Consider the following 18,075-nt stretch of genomic DNA (forward strand, 5'->3'; position numbering starts at 1 on the left):
CACATAAATGTGAATTCAATATATAAATAAGTAAAATAAGACTGTGCCAACTCATTACCACGGTCATTTTTATTGCTGAAACACTTCTGCCGACTCCCGTAAATACTCCTGATTCTTGTTCGTCCAGAATTGACCATTGCAGTTGTGATGCATTTACTGGGATGGATGTACTTTTCACCAACTGGACAGGTGTAAATTATTCCATTGTTGGTCCTCGTTAGGTACAGTCACTTTCGGTTATAAAAACGCTGATGCCAATAATGATTACTTAAAAGGGGCATCACTCCTCCAGGCAGTGGTCATGCGAGCCCATTGGCAACCCGATGCAAAAAAAAAATGTTTGCCCCCCACCCCCCACTTTAAATTCATGAACTCCTAGTAAGATGATGGAAGCGATAAAGACTGAGAGATGCAGTGAGATTAGAAAAAAAGAGTAGACCAATAGTCGTGTATATACACAGCACGCCCTTGAGCCATTTGGGGCGCAAATACTTTTGCTCAACTTGCTTATGCGTCGTGGCGCCACTGCCTCCGGCCACTGCTGTTCATGTCCCCATGCCGTTGTTTGTGCGCGAGGGCGTGTGCGCGTGCAGGAGTGCTTCACGCCCTTCATCAACGGCAGCTTTTTCGAGCACGAGGGACAGCCCTACTGCGAGGTGCACTACCACGAGCGCCGCGGCTCGCTCTGCTCCGGTTGTCAGAAGCCCATCACGGGCCGATGCATCTCTGCCATGGCCAAGAAGTTTCACCCCGAGCACTTTGTGTGCGCCTTCTGTCTCAAGCAGCTGAACAAGGGAACCTTCAAGGAGCAGAACGACAAGCCTTACTGCCAGCCGTGCTTTATAAAGCTATTTGGTTAAGAGTCGGGACGTGATGATATTTTGGAGGAGGCAAATATAGTGCAGTATAAGGGGGGAATGATATTTGATTGGGGAAGGAGAATGGGGCAAGTGGTTTTGTACAGATGTGGGTTGCCCCTATTTCGAGTATTAGCTCTGGTCACAGGCATTTGTGTGAATAGATTGCAGTGACTCAATAAAGGATATAAGCCAGACATGCACCAATTTCAGATTTCTCTACGGATGGGACATGAGAGTCCAGCACTTGTCAACTTGCTTTGCCCGGCTTGCCTGCTGCTGCTGCTACCACAGAGGGCCTTGGTTACTTTGGCTCAAACACGGGAATGAAATTGCACAGCATAGCCCTTTGCCATATTTTTTATTCCAAATACTGTGCTATATTTTTGAAATACGTTTTTATAGAACAATATATTCAAACATAAATTATAGATACACATATTTTAAATCTAAAATTGGAACCATTATCCACATATTAGCTCATTCAACATTTATACTCTTAAAGCATGGTTCACATAATGTGCTTGCTCGCACAGAAGGGGCTTTTTTGTACTTTTCATTAAAACATACCGCAGGTACCAAATCTTCATCAAAACTACCCTCGTATCACCAAGCTCCAGCTATCGCCTGCTCTTCGTGTATTTAAATGCTATATATATTTTTACGAGATAATGAGATGGATATGGATGATTATGGAATGTTATAATAATGCCTTTGGTGTTATTAATTGTTCTGCCACTGCCTGATGAAAAATAAAATAAAGTACGCCCACCATCAATCTTACATTTAAATATCCACCTTGCGGTTACATTTATCTTGCAAGAAAGGAATAATTAGAATACATTATTTATATTTTATGATTCAGTGTCAGATACATATACCGGACTATAAATAGTAAGCAACTGCCCTTAGTAATATATATTTTTATGCATCGCCTGTGGCCATATTTATTTACGAGAAAACAATTTATTAACCACACATTTTCTCAGAAATACAATACTCCCAACTTATCAGTCAATGAAAGTGCATGCTGTCTGAACAATGAATACCATTTTTGTATATTAAATAGTGTTAACCAATTTGCGGGTTTCATATGCTTCTTTTGGAGATAAAAATCATTTTGTTAATTGCAGTCTTCTCATGTGTATTGTTAACAAATGCTGGGGCCATAAGTTTGAACGAGGGAGGTGTGGTGAGGTGTGTAAGTCACATAGTATATACGATTTTTTAAAAATTGAAATAACCTGCTAATACATAGTACCAAATTAAATACTTCCAGTTTGATCTTCGATCAAAATTCTGCATAAAAAACATACGGCTGTAACATGCCATTCGTTTGCCGACTTATCTAGTACCATCACGATTTAAGCTCCTTATTAATTGTTCTCAAATGGATTAACAGCACAGTTCTAATGTACTTCTAAAATAACTACACTAGTTGCTCACCATGGTGCTTTCATACAATAAGCAAGGGCTAATTTGAACGGACATCTTTTAGGACATTGTATTTTACATTTTAGAAATTAAACATCTCACCCAGCAGGCAGTCCTTTAGATACTCATAAGGAGGAAACAGCATTTGCAAGAACTGGACTGAGCACAACACAACAGTTACACGCCCATTTGAATACTGCATGTATTGCTGATCATTATTTAAAGTCGTTATCTTTCTGCTGCTGGACGAAGGCATCCCCAAGTCGTCTCCATTATTTGTGATGTCACTGAAGAGCCCTTGTGTAACATGTGTGAATTTTGTGCATACTGCGGACGTCGGAAGAGAATAAGCAAAACAATGTTACCGAGTCATGATCATTTCAAGAGACCTCGAATTAAATCAAATTTAGTTTGTTACAGTGTGATTTACCAGGTTTCCCCCCCCCCCCCATAGTTCGAATGAGCTTCAGGCACTAAGCTCTAAATCTTTCATGGAATTCTTTCTCAAACTAGAAGCTTGTACAAGTGTACGTTGTTTGCAAGATCGCATGCTGGGTTTGTGGAGCTATGGAGAGGAGCATAGCTTTCTTGCTTTGTGACAGTGTACAAAATGTCCTCTTGTCATAATCTAACATTCAAACATGTTTATCATAGAATTAAGGACACATTGTAATTGCTGGTGTTTAACAGTAACATGTTCAATCGTTATTTATAAAAAAGGAAATGTTGCAACTAAATACAAAACAGGTTTGGTATTTTTACAACAAAAAAAAATTCACCATATGGTACGAGTAGGTTTTCAAACTTACATTGGCTATGAAAGCAAACACAATGGTATTGCCTCAGTATTTTATAGCTATTAAACATAGGAATGCTATCTTTGCATACATGTACTGCAAAGTGACACGTTTAGATAAGTAAAATGTATTCTACGTCTTTATTTGACTATTTTTGATTCTTAAATGTTTACAAATAAAGTACCTTTGAGATGTTCAAAAAAATCCGAGCAGTTTCTTCGTTATTAATAATGCAAGGTTTCGGTTGTCCTCTTTTTACATGTAATGTCGTGTGTTGTTCTGCTCAATAATCGTGGAATGCAATTATAATGAACAAAAAAATAACCCAATTGAGCAAGCCAAGTGTGTATCGACAACAGTGGTTTTATTTAGCCATTCAGCAGACAACTGCAATTCAATTTAGATATGTAGAGTATATAAATATAACGGCATCTCAACGTGCTGTAAGGAACACTTACATTTTGATCACGTATTGTGAGTGCACTCAAAGCCCAAAATGTTCAGCTGTGTTGAAGCTCCGTTGTGTATTTTTGTAGTTTGTCGTAACCGTAACCTGCACCACTCGGCAAATGACAACAACAATCCCGTAATCACAATCCCGATGTAGACATTCTGATATTCTTTTTCATTCCGCTGAATTACATCCCATGTGTGCTGCATTACTGTACATCGTGGCATGTCTTTTCTTCCTCCCAAAACTCCTTAAACACAGCAGAGCATCAAATTATCTGACAGAGTGGTTGTAAAACATGCCACAGAGCTTACATCTGCAGTCTCTTCAATTCTGCAGGTTTTTTTTCTTTGCTACCCAGCACTGATAGTAATTTGTATTCTAAATAAGGGTAATTTCCTGAAACGTCAGCTTATTTTGGCATTTGATGGCAACGTTAATGTTGAATATCGTTGTTTGTTTCAATTCCTGCATCCCATCGCCAACGCTTTCCCCAAATGTATTGTCAGATTTATTTTTAATAGGTAGTTTTCTGCAAGTAAATTATTCTATACTTCATGAAATCAACTGTCGGAGCTGAACTAAGGATTTTTTTAAATGGAACACAACATTCAAAAGGGCTATTGGTGCAGCCATTGATGACAGAGCCGACACTTATCATTTCGCTGCACTTGAGCTCCTCTAATCATGGTCGGATGTCTCTTTGAACAGAAGGGTATCCACTTAAATTAAAAGGAGTCGGGGTTTTCGGGTTTACAATTCCGCTTCATTCTCATGGTGATGAAATGTCATCTCCCTCGCTTGGTGCGCAGGAGGTCGTGGGTTCGAGCCCGATCCTGACGATGCCTTGTTATTCGTGTGTTCTCTCCCCGTGGTGGTCTCGTGGATTTTTCTCCTCGTCCTGCGGTTTCGCCCTCCACATTTTGAAAACGTGCGTTGAGATTATTTGGCTGCGACTATAAATTCCGACGTGTGATAAGCCACATCGACGAGCTATCATGTGTGGCCAGGTCGCCTCTGAAAAATAACTCATAGCTCAAAGGGCTTAAAAAAATGAAGCTTTCCGTGATTTTTGTTACGTCGATTTCTGTATTCTTCAGATTATATAAGACTCACTCCCCCCCCCCCCCCCCCCGTGTCTGATACAAAAAAAATGGTCTTATAATCCGGTAACTGTGTGTTTGTGACTGGATGTTTATAACGTTATTGACTGACACAGGACAAAGATTTGCGGTGTCTTACATTATTGTATCCTGGAAGAATACGGTGCTCACTAGTTAACGTGATACATACGTAGGCAATGTCTCCTTCCTATATCCATCTCTCCACATTTTAAACAAAAAAATATATTAATCCATTAGCCTCTCGCCTTATCAGCAGTCAAGCGTGCTTGAAATCAGGGCCGGTAAACTGACAGATGTTCGGTGCAAAGTAAAATTAAATATAATTAATAAAATATTAAATAATGCATAACTCGATGGTGTCGTTGTGGGGAATATACACAGTCTCATAATTATTTTAATAATTACGAATTCATCGATATCACATAGTTAGTATTGCTCTGAAGCCTGAAAACGAATAAGAAATGCAATTTGAGGCACGCATGCAGCTCCCTCCACCACCACCACCACCACAAATGTGCCTCCTCCAGCACGAATTTTAACAAAGGCATTGGTGGATCGCATGTAGCCAAAGGCGGTTTAAGTGGAGCAAGCTACAGCGTTGGCGAGCAGCGAGAAGATAATTGGGTACACTACCCCAGTTCTAAAGGGACAGCGTTTGAAAGCAAGGTGTTTTTATTTTATTTAATACGCCTTGTATTACGAGTTTTGTATTGTCTAATTGCATTAATTGCTTTCATTAACGTGCTAATAAACAGGTCGCGCGCACTGTGAGTAAATTGTGTAATTTCGTTATTAAGAAGGCGCGCGTATCTGTGGCTTTGTGTCTGATTGTGTGTGGACTGCTGAGGGTGGCTTTTTGATAAGGAGGTGCCCTAATTATTTAATGGGATAGTTAATTAAAAAGCGTGTTTCGTGGCTACCATCGTCTATAGGCGATCTATTATAGCTTTGGTTGCAAGGCACGACCGAACACGACTCTCCATTCATCACAGTTTTGAAGTTACTGCAATGGCATTGTTAGGGTTATAGATATAACAAAAAGTTACATCAACACGAAAGCATTCGTTGCAGGCTGTTGATCTGTTAAATGGACCATCTTACACAAAAAAAATAGAAGCCGTAAAAATAATAACGACCAACGACATGTTGATCTAACCTGTAATGGGCTAATCTTAACAACTCGCCTTTTGCCCGTCCAAGGACGGGCGGATTGCAGTAAATGTGAAACTTGCAAGCGCAAAGCAGACCGCGATGTGATATTTTCATTGCATCAACTCGTGTGCAATTTGTAAGGGCGTGGTGACACGGACCTATGCCATTTAAAGGTTACAATCCCTTGTTCATCGTGACGTCCTTTTTACTTTGATGTCTCAACAACAGCGTCACGGAGATCACGTGATGACGTGAGGGTTCTGCCTTTGCAGTGAGGGTTGTCAGTTGACGCCGAGGAGGGGGGAGGAGGCGCCTCGCCTCCCCCCCCCCCCCATGTGGAGTGACGTCAGCCGCTAATTAATATTAATTAGGGGTGTATATTTTGAGGACGTCACCTGTTAATGATTACTAATGAGGGGGGCTGTTCGATGTGGGGTTACGTCACCTGCTCATGCTTATTAATGAGGGGGGAAGGTGCTCCATGTGGAGTGACGTCACATGCTCATGATTATTAATGAGGTGGGGGGGGGTCTCCATGTGGAGGGCGTAACCTGTTCATGATTATTAATGAGGGGGGCTGGTCGACGTGGAGTGACGTCACGAGCGTTGCACACAGACATTCTCGGCTCATTATAGTAGGTAATAATAATGGGGGGTGGGGGGGGCGGGTCCATTTGGAGGACGTAACCTGCTCATGAATATTAATGAAGGGGCATGTTCGATGTGGAGTGACGTCACTTCCGCAAGATTATTAGTGAGGGGGGGAGTACTCAATATTGAGTGACGTCACGTGCTCACGATTATGAATGAGGAGGGGTGGGGGGGTGTCCATTTAGAGGACCTCACCTGCTTATGAATATTAATGATGTGGGCTGGTCGATGTGGAGTGACATCACGAGCGTTAAGGACAGACATTCCTGGGTGATTATAGTAGGTATGTAGTTAAGGTATGTGAATTTATTGCACAGGTTGTTCCAGATGTCTTGCTCACCCCGAGCCCTCAATACTCTGAGAGTGCGTTGTTTTTGAGTTTTACGCCTTTTGGCGTCTTCTGGTCCAACACCAATGGAGACTAGGCTCTAAGAAAAGCTGTCTCGGGTGTGGACCAATCAAATTCAAGGACAGTGCATATTATTATCAGAGTTGTCTTTTTTGTTTGCATTTTGACTGCTTGTGTTGTGGTTATTGCAAACATGATGCCTTGAATAAAGGTGTCAGTTTTTTGTGCCAGTTAAAAGGGTAAAACCTATTTCTATATCTTGTTTCTGGCAAAGGCGGTCTCATAATGTAAAACTATCAGGTGCTTGAATTAATATGAAGAGGAGCCGATTTCACTTCGTGGAAATATTTGGGTTCGAGAGACGCGTGGGTTATTGCACTGCGCTTAGTTCCCAGCTACCCTGAATTATATTCCTGGCCATGCCTAACAGCGCTGTCAAGCAGGAATTAATTTCCAAAACGTCTTTAAGGCTGACTTGGAATTAGAATCATCAGCGTAAGGCACTACCACCAGAGTACAAGGTACGCCTATCCATAATAGTTATTTATTATTGCCCCCTATATTTGTATATGGCTATGAGGACAAAATAAGTCGGCCGAGATATATGTGGGATGCAAACATAATGACCGAAGCAGAGCTCTGTATTGTTCTGGCTGAAATTAAGCACTGGTCGGCCAGTGATACCTGAACCAGTCCTGCCTCTTCAATACTACCCACCCCCCACCCTCACCAACCAATCACACTGGTCAACGTGGTGAAGTATGGTCAGACAAGCCCCATGACCACAACGCCGCGGGGAGGGCCTTTGTTAAGCAGTTGATTGACAAGGGAGCTGAGAACAGATAATGAAGTGAGCAAACATTCGAATGTGTTATGAATCTATTTAGTTTATGTTAATCCCAGAGAAAGGGGCCCACTGGCTATTCTTTGTGAGCGTGTTATAATAATAATAATTTTGCACGCAGCCATGCAGGTGTTGTGAACATATGTCTCTGTCTTGGATATGAGCCAAGGAACACATTGTGACACAGCAGCAGCCTCACCTATCATGCAATGTATTAGAAGAATGAAAATTCGTTTAGTATGTTCCTGCTTGTGTCAGCTGAAATGACTTCTTCTCCAGATGCCGGTAGACATACAGAATGTCAGCACTGTTTGACTGCTTATTGATGCACACATTACCTCTGCTCGAGCACACGGGCAAATGATTAAGATGCTGTGAATGAGCTAAGTTGGAAAATACATATTCCAATGAAATATGCGTCTGCACGGTAATCTTATGTAAATCTATGTAACTTGTCTCATCTTACATTTCTACTTTGTTATAATCAAGGAGGGTGTTTGTGGTGGTGCAGTGGTTAGCGCACTGCATGAAAAATCTTTCAATCTAAGTTTGATTTTTTTCTGGCCACGACTAACATCTGAAACGGTTCCTGCACTTCCACACACACTCCCTACCCCGCAACTCGCACGCTCCAGCAAGGCGAAGTGTAGTAAAGCAACCCCCATGACGGGTGAAGGCATGGGGAGTCCTGGATTGATGAGCAAGGGCTGTACATTTGTGTGCATTTATTATAGCACGCAAACTCGTGATGGTAATTTACGGCGTCACCAGGAATGCGAACGAAGCTCTGCTGCAAAGTGACGAGAGCAAGACTTGGAAAAAACACATTTGAGAGTGCTTCGGGTGTATTCCATAATTACTTGTAGATCAACACCATTGTATCCTGCTCTTAAAGAGAGAAAGTTAAGAATTTCCGTGCCAGTATTTTTATATAAGTGGTAATAATTACACTCACAAGTACATGTATTGGAGATTGTGGGCGGTTAATCATCGAACACGGAGAACTCAGCTGCAGGGTGTTAAGTGTATTAACAATACAACAATATTGTTAATTCTGACAATATGGTGGAACATCTGTTATTGGCGGTCCTTGTATCTGCATATTCCTAATATTTATGGGGTTCAGCTGATTCGCAATTCTTCCACTTACGGTATTCATAATGTGTCCCTTCCTGTCATTCACAACTTTGCAGAACTTATTTTGTACCCTAATCGGGAGTGCGGAGGAAGGACAACAAACTAAACACATAAAGCAATTCAAAAGAAATTAGTTTTTCATTTAGATTTAAAAGTGCATATCTCCAGTGACTTCCGAATATCGGAAGCAAGAGCGTTCCAGACGTCCGCAGAAGTGCATCTGAGAGCGCGCGATGCAGTGACCGTCTTTGTTCGATGGTTATCCAGATAATGGATTGAGGACAAAAACAATTACGATGAGAGGGAGTAAATACTGCTCACTATATCAGAATATATTTTACCCTTTCTGGCAATAAAACGGGTGTTATGATGTTAAAACACCAAGCTGAAAGGTACCATGATGTAGCTGCTCACCCCGAGCTCTCAATGCCCTGCTAGTGGCAGCAACGTCAAGCTCGGCGAGCGAGGTGGCTGTGTTAGTGTGGAAAATTAAACCTGTTAATGTAAAATCAGAGTGCTGAAAATAGCAACTAACATCGGAAGGTGGTGGGATGGGAACATCACAGCCAGTTAAACTGCTCACTATCTCATGCATTGTGCGGTACCTCGCCCGCTGGTCAGCTAACAGTCGCTGGACTCGTTTCTGAAGAAGCTGCCAACAATGGAGCGAATAACATGCAGCAAACCCCAAACACACACCTAGGGGAGATGTAATTATGAACATATACTAACGGGTACAGTTGGCTCATGTCGCAATAAAAAAAAACATCTTAGCAATTTCGAGCTATTTTCAATCCACCAATGAATGTGCTTTGAAGCTGGATAAACCGAGTTCGATTCCCAGCCATGTGTAACATCCACCAATCTACACACGTCATGTGCCAGGGATTCTGCCGACTTCTGAATTCTCAGTCGATCCTCATACAGCACAGGATCCGAGAACTCCGTAGTTGTACATTAGATTGATGAGAGAGAGAGAGAGAGTTTGCATTTCAATTCCTCCCTTCGTAAAGGTCGCGGAGTTTCTGTTCCCCTCCGTTTGGGATCGGCGTATTGTATCGGACTCGAGTTTCGTTGCAATAAAACACACAAAAAAAGAGAGCGAGAGTTTTAATTAGTTGTTTTCTTACTTTGTTCTTTGTATCGCATCATTGTGAATGATTTTACTTTTTAAATAAAGATTTTGACTCTACATATTTTTGTTAAAATATGGCACCGTACAGTAACAATATGCTGTGCAATATGATGAAGACATTTTTTTTCCCTCTTTAATTTAAGGGAAGTGATAGGCTCTTCATTCTTGATTGGTCTATAGGAAGAGGGAAGAAGCGAAAGCCAGAATTAAGATGTTTCCGTGTCCCAGCCAGAGGGGTTTTACACTGCCTTATGATGTTTCTGGAGTGGCAGCTGATCCCTGTGAAGACTCAGCAACAGCTGCTGCTGAAACGTATATGCACAAAAATTGCACGCGTGTGGATGACCTAATTCCGCCAGACCACCACGTGAGAGTTCGTTGCATATAAGCCACCTGCTGCCAAGGCTCTAGCTGGAACATCACCAGTTACTGAACCCATGACGGATGGCATCCAAGGCCGTGTGCAATAAACATTTCCCCGCTTGTATTTGGAGTCCCAGGGACCGTTGACATGTCGAGTAAGATGTTCACCCCCCCCCCCCCCCCCATTGTGGAGGACGATGAGGACATGGGGGTGGTGGATCGGTGGTGCAGTGGTTATTGTGCTGCACTATAAAGCTGGTAACCCGAGTTTGATTCCCGGCCGTGGCTAACATTAGTAGTGAGTTACATTAGAATCTGTTCTCTCCTCCCCTTCACCAACCCACACTGGCCAGGGAGGTGCAGTATGGTCAAAGTTGCCTACAACCAACATGGCATGGGGGAGCTCTTTATCCATTAGTGGATTGAGAATTTTTGGAATTATTTTAAGGGGACACTACTATCCAACTGCAGTCCTATAGAATTGTTCTTGACTCGTTTTCCATTCTATAGATAGCTTCCTTCAGACTCATAGAAACAAGCTATGGCATTTATAAAAATTAGGGCCATCCCTCGTGAACAATGACATCCACAGATGTCCCAGAATAAACGCACTTTCCAGCAGCCAAAGCCTCGACAAGTGGAGGATTATAACTTGTTATATTTGTGCTGAATTTTATTTCGAGGGTTCTGTTTGTAGATTGTGTAAATATTGTCTAGTTCCTGTAGTTGTTGTTGGCGTTTTAAATTTGTGTTGTCTGTTTTTTGTGTTGGACGTTGTTCTTGAGTGCACCTTTAGGCCCTCGATAAAGCACAAACACTGTGCACGATCAAAACGCGGTAAAAACTTATATTTATTACATGAGCACCTGGGGGCTCAACTCTGGTCCTGAAGAAAATGTGACGATTAAATCGCATAAGTTACGCCTGCCCTTGAAATCCTGTGAAAATAAAATAGCACAAGAAATTACACCCTCTACATACGTACACGTAACACACTTAAGCTGGCAATGTGTGTATGAAGTGCAGTCCTTGCTCTGGCGAGCTCCAGGCTGGCAGGTGGTGCACGCTCTGAGCTAAAAGCCAACTGCAAATGCAGTGGGTACCTAAGACCTCGTGTGTGTGTGAACGTTGCGTTAAATAACGCGTGTCCTGGCAATTGATGAAAAAATACATTTCCCCCCAAAAAAACTCTGCACAAATTCTCCAATCGGATAAAACGATTTTGTCCAAGTATCTTTAATGTCAGACAATCAAACTCATCTTTTCCATGGCCTTCCCATCCACAACTCCCAACGTCAGCGGGGTCTGGGCGATCCATGATTAATCCCATGACCACCAATGTGGTCATTGATGATGGTGCTCCGATCGAGATCAAATTATTATGCGCCCAACCTAAGATTTATTGATATTGATAGTCAATCTGATAGAATAAAATCAGAAGACACCCGATGCATTTCAATAGGATAGTTAACATTTTCGTGCAGTTTTTTTTATATGGCTGTTCAACAGTGCAAATGGTATATTACTACAAAGAGCGTTGGCAGTTAAAGTTGTGGCATCTCCCAAGGCAAATGAGCAATCAGAATTGGAGTGTATTTATTCTGGAATGATTCCCATGAGCTATGTAGCTATTTTTCACAAATGTAGGCAGGTCAAAACGTTACAATAACAAACAATACAAAAACACGATAGGCGTGCAAAGTATATGAAAGGTAAGCAAATCACAAAAATAAATCTTTAAATTTTTAAAAAATCTTATCAGGTAAAGCCCACTGAGCTATTAGCTTCTTTTTTTAGATAAGTGATCTGGCCACAAGCGATAGCTCAACAAAGTGGTTTATCATGTGGAGATTTATAGAAGCCAAATAATCGAAATAATCTAATATATTTGAACACATCTGGAATTTCTAGATTTGAAGCTTTCGTGACTGCAAGGATCCATACTCTTTGGTTCTATTCGGTAAAGTCACGTAGGTAAAAAAATAAAACAACAAAAATCACGACGTCGTTTTATTTTTTACCTACGTGACTTTACCGAATAGAACCAAAAAGTACATCTGGAATTTCTTTCGTTGAGTGTGTAATATTGAATTTGCTTAACAAAACAAGGTTTTACCACAAATGTTAAACTGTGCTGTCACAACACGAAGATGGCCAGAGCTGGACACAATGTCTTGCTATTGCTGAAAATATTTTCCACCCTCAAGTAATTGAAACATGAATATGCATTATTTCCAAAAAAAAAATGTAATAATCTGAAGCAAATAAGTAGACACGCAAAATAAATCATTTGTAGCAGCAAAATAAACTAAATAATCTGAATGGGGCAGTGACAATTTTGTTGGTGGCCATGTGGAAATGGTGGGCATTTCAGTCCCCCAGTAGGAGCAACAATGGGCGAACTGGATGTAAAAAAATAAAAGACGATGCCAAGGTGAGCAGTCTGACACATAGGTGTAAAAAAAACACTTGTATTCGCACCCATCAATAATAATTTCGTTTATTTCCATCTATTTATTTTATTAAAAGCTAAGCAGTTTAGTCAAGATCCACATTTGCAGATGTAAGCAAACTACTTGTCATGTAAAATGGAAACCGCTGCGATTTGAATTCTAAAAGCATTTCAGAAAATCTAATTTAAGATATTCAGCCAGGATTGCTGAGAATAATGTATATGAATGGTGATGAAGCTTTAATTGTGTTTCTACATCACTTGATTAAATGCTACACCATTGCTCTTTCTCATTAAAATGCACATAAGCCATATTATTATTATTAAAAATGTTTTTTATTAAGCTATCAAATTGCCGTTTACCTGGAAGCATGCAACCAAGTGTCAAGACATGACTACCTGTGGAATACTTGTGTTTATAATTCAATAATAACTCCTGATTAATACATGTTCCTCAAATGTAATGCATTTCTGAGCCACCGTATACGTTCTATACTCTTTGGTTACTTCGGTAAAGTCACGTAGGTTTAAAATAAAATAAATTAAATCACGACGTTTCGGGTGCAACACAAGCGTCCGCCATCAGGTGGGACAACCACAGCAAGAAACAGTTTGCTGAAGTGGGCAAAAGGGCTGCTCTAACAAGAGGCTATATAGGTACGAGAAGGGGGAGGAGCCAGGGGGGAGAGATAGAGAGGGGGGGGGGGGGTGCTGCGAGAACGTTTAGAGGACGAACAGACAAAATACCGTGGGGTAGGGGAAGTGGGGCGCTGCTGGAGGGGTTAAAAGGGCGAGCACGGCAAAATGAGGGGGGGGCGGGGCTGGGAGTGGGAGGCTGAAGAAGCTGGAGATGCGGAAATTAAGGCAACACCATAAAGCAGTTAAGGTTTTACCTGGTTAATAACATCCTTGATTTGATGCTTTCGTGACTGCAGGAATTACTCTTTGGCTTTTTCGGTAAAGTCACGTAGAAATAAGAAGTAATAATAAAATTACATAATAGCATACGACGTTTCGACTGCAACGCAAGCAATCATCATCAGGTATAGAAGAGCTAAATTTAAGAGAGAGAGGAAACACAGAACCGCAGATATATACAGACACCTAAGTAGAGGGAGTTAACACAGAGACACAAAGAGACACAATGTACGGAGCACAGAGAGACAGGGTCTCTGTGCCGAGGCCTTAGCATGTAGGGGAGACAAAGAGAGATGGAGAAGCACATCAAATCGAACAAGATTTAGTAAAATTTGGAAATATAATGCAGCACAGAGGGTCGATCAAAACACAATTAACGCATGGTCTGGCTGATTACGTTATTTCAAAGATTGCTAAATTATAGGTTAAGAGTGATAGAGTACAGATCGCAGACACATATATAGACATCTAAGCAGAGAGAGTTAGCACAGAGACACACAGAGAGAGACACACACATGGGACACAGTGAAACAATTGCTTGCGTTGCAATCGAAACGTCGTATGCTATTATGTAATTTTATTATTATTTCTTATTTCTACGTGACTTTACCGAAAAAAAGTAATAACATCCTTCCAATGATTGCTCAATTTGTATCCATCTTCTCGGTTGAAGTTATGTCTATGTTTATATATCTAGATGGCTTCGTGAACAAACCTTTGATAGTAGCCCAAAGGTTTGCAGAGTACCTTGGTCTCGGAAAAAACAATATCGTGAGAGCCCACAGCGTTGTAGCAATGGTCAGCCACAGCGGAGGTATTGGTTCTGCTGTGTTTCAGATCTGACTTGTGCTCGCGAACACGGTCCGAGATATGTCGTTTCGTTTCCTCAATGTAACACCCACCACAGGTGCAACTTAAATTGTTATTTAAAGCTTTCGTGACTGCAGTGATTCATATTCTTGGTTCTTTCGGTAAAGTCATGTTGAAGGGAAACAATAAAAATAAAATATATAAAACGTGACTTTACCGAAAGAACCAAGAATAAGGTGCAACTTAGTTTGGAGACTCCAGGGTATTGCATGTCAGGAATGACATCCTTCACAGATGGGATTAGATCACAGATTTTGTGTACTGTACTGAATCGGACCTGGATCTTGTGTTTGTTTAAGATTTTGGAAATATTTTTGGTAACGCCTGCTATGTATGGTAACATGATGGTTTTGATCGGCGTCTCAGGGGGCTGTTTCTCCATGGTTGGAGAAACAGCTTTGTGGAGAATGCGGTCCGAGTACCCATTCATCTTGAGGGCCTGGTGTACGTGTTCCAGTTCACTGGCTAGGTGGTGTTAGAAATGCATACGTTCTAATCTGTATACACGTTGTGCTTTTGAGATCTGAAAATGTGCATAACAAGGACAGTCTGAAAAAGAAAACCCTAGCCATTTGTTCCATGCTCCAAAGAGGAAAGTGCATCCTTTATTTTGAGTGTGATGGGAGGGCATTTCATTCAAATATATGTGTATTGCTTTTACAGTGCTTACAGAACACTATGCTCCAATCACAGTCCAACTGTTCACACCGTGGCACGGGAACAAAATGTTTCAGAATGTTTTTAAGGCCTCTCTTCTTTTTTCGTATGACAGGATGAGGGTGGAAGAACAACAGTAAAAAAAGACGTGTTATAGTTGAATGCTAAGTTATTTCAACCAATCCAAGGAGGCAGTAATAGCGTCACCTTATTAATTAAAACACATTCTAGGGATGATGATACTTGCATGAACGTTTGCGTGTAAAAGTGGATTATGCATGATTTATGCAAATTGCATGCATATAATATACATATGCTACATCTAGACGGTACAAATGAAAAATACTATTCACAGTTCTTTCGGTAAAGTCACGTTGAAGGGAAACAATAAAATAATAAAATATATCTAAAACAATAAATTCTCACGACGTTTCGACTGTAACACAAACAGTCATCATCAGGTGTTTTCACACCTGATGATGACTGTTTGTGTTTGTGTGACAGTGTTACAGTCGAAACGTCGTAAGAATTTCATTGTTTCATATATATTTTATTATTTTATTGTTTCCCTTCAACGTGACTTTACCGAAAGAACCAAGAATATGAATCACTGCAGTCACGAAAGCTTTAAATCAAAATTTTACTATTCACAGGTTTCCATTCCAGAAATGAATCGAAACCCTTACTTGTGACAATTCTTCGAACCGTGAACAGGGTGGAATTTGCAATATTCCCTGGGGCATGTTGTGTTTGCTTGGTTTAAACAACGTAATCTAAACTGAGGTACACCGTGTTAACTTGTGACTTTTGCTCATGTGGCAATGGTTAAATCAGGCCACTGTGGTCTCATTATGGGCCCTCAACCACTTGTTTCAGTACAACTCGGGTCTCTCGAGTGTGCGAGGGGCACACTTTATGATTCAAATGTTACACAGTTGCCTGTCTGTCTCTGGCACAGAGCTTCCCTACAGAATTTTCTTTCACAGCTGTTCTCTACTGCTTGGGATTACAACAAAACATTGCTCAGTCGTGACACGCCTCTTAAACATGGGGATGTGTGGGGATGCTGCCGTGCTGTCAAGATTAGCATAATGGGACATGCAATCCAGAAGATCGCTGGTTTAGCAAACAAATGTTTTGCCTATTACTATCATTGATATTCTAATTTTACATAACATCGGTAAATGGAGATGATAACATTGGATGTAATTTTACAATTGTGGGAAAATGAATTCAGCGAGATTTGTTTTCACGTGCTAACAATAACAAGCAGTTGCACTCTATGCATTTTTCAAATGTAAAGTCACATATCGATAACAATAATTGTAAGTTATTAACTGTTTTAAATGTTTCCAACAGATGTAAGGGTAGCGTTGCATTAACAATCAACACTTAGCAACAATGTTTTTGAGCAAAAACATGGTGATTGGGTTTTCCAGTCGGCTGGTCTTCCTTGTCACCCATTACTCATCTTATGTATTATTTTGCCAAATACTTGTCGGCCTTATGAGCTCAAGTCGATGAAGTAACATTTTCATACGAGTCTTAGGACTAAAAATTCCACAGGAAGGCCTAAACTGCTGTCTTGGGTCGATTTCACATTTTTCACTATGCGTGCCTTCTCCACACTGCTGAGTTTCAACCATTTGGTGGTCACCAGCTGGTGTCTTCCGCTGTAGATGGATACAAGTTTTAGTTAACCCTGACTGAAATTTCAATTCGCGAAACCTCACGATTAAGCCCTCCGCTCTAACAATAGCGATACCAGCACATATCAGCTGTTCATCGCCAAACCACAGTACTGCTATCGTATTCCATAAAAGCGTATACAGGGGGTGTACATATGTTTCTATATACACACACACATTTCTCAAACTGTTGTAAAGCAAGTTTTTATCCATCGCATCACCAAATGGATGTCTTTGGTCTGAAGCTTGTGACCCACATTTTATTGAGTTCATCTGTATCGTTTATCCTTTAGTGGCACATGGTTGGTGTGTGGCAATGAATAATACTCTGAAAATGTGGTGGCTTTGTCCGAGGTGGAGCGTTAATACAAGATAAAATATGGCGTCAATAGAAGAACACTACTTAAAGGGCCATTTACCGAAGCGTTTCCTATTATACTTTCCTTTTCAAGGAGTGTTTTTCATTCAAGTTTTTTCAACATATAAGTAAATATAAGTACAGTATTTCGCAATAAATATATCATTCTTGAAATCAAAATAATGTTATTATTTTATCTTAAATTTTTAACCAGAACCACTAAACCTCCAGTTCACACAAAATTTACCTGCGGGTCAGGGTGAAATATATATATAAAACAAATTGTATTATATTTTAGTAGGAAGCTGTTACAGAGCACGATTCGCGACTTGGGGGGGGGGGGTACAGTCCCAAACTCTGTGTTTCAGAACCTTCGAGGGAGGAGATTTGGCTCGCTGCAGTGTTAAAAGTTGTATTTTTATACGGAAATTGAAATGGTACACTTAGATGCTTAGATGCATGGTGTGCTTACAGCCCATTGTGACTGTGTTTGGGAAGCAGTAGCGCAGCGGTTAGCGTGTTGCGTTCCGAGCCTGGTGACCTGAGTTAAATTCCGGTTCACGGCCAACACCAGTGACAATTATCTCAACCGGTTCATGGCCTCCCCTAGGTCGACTCAGCCTCAAATTAGTACTTGGTGCCGAAATGTAAACATCACCACTAGGAAGATAAAGGCGGCCGGGCATGGTGTTGGCCACCCACCCTCTCGTGTGCCGTGCTGGCCTTTCATAGGAGCTTGCTAACAGCACTTGCCCCAATAGTATGTTTAGGCTATACGGGGGATCTTTGTCCTTGTTATAACTTAAAACCCTTTCAAATGTAGATATTTGCGAATGAC

General features: G+C 41.0%; 1 protein-coding gene across 9 annotated transcripts in view; it reads left to right on the plus strand.

The window, feature by feature from the left end:
- The window catches only part of PXN (paxillin), a 53,991-nt gene extending 50,699 nt beyond the window's left edge, over window positions 1-3,292 (plus strand). For all 9 annotated transcript variants that reach the window (XM_032947148.2, XM_032947147.2, XM_032947146.2 and 6 more), the window contains one exon: window positions 594-3,292. In XM_032947148.2, the coding sequence (XP_032803039.2) occupies window positions 594-860 (267 nt within the window). In that variant the 3' untranslated portion in view covers window positions 861-3,292. The remainder of the gene's footprint in view (window positions 1-593) is intronic.
- Window positions 3,293-18,075: the final 14,783 nt, after the last annotated feature.

Source organism: Petromyzon marinus, chromosome 5 (assembly GCF_048934315.1).
Source record: "Petromyzon marinus isolate PM22_M1 ecotype Great Lakes invasive population chromosome 5, UKy_Petmar_22M1.pri1.0, whole genome shotgun sequence".
NCBI lineage: Eukaryota > Metazoa > Chordata > Hyperoartia > Petromyzontiformes > Petromyzontidae > Petromyzon > Petromyzon marinus.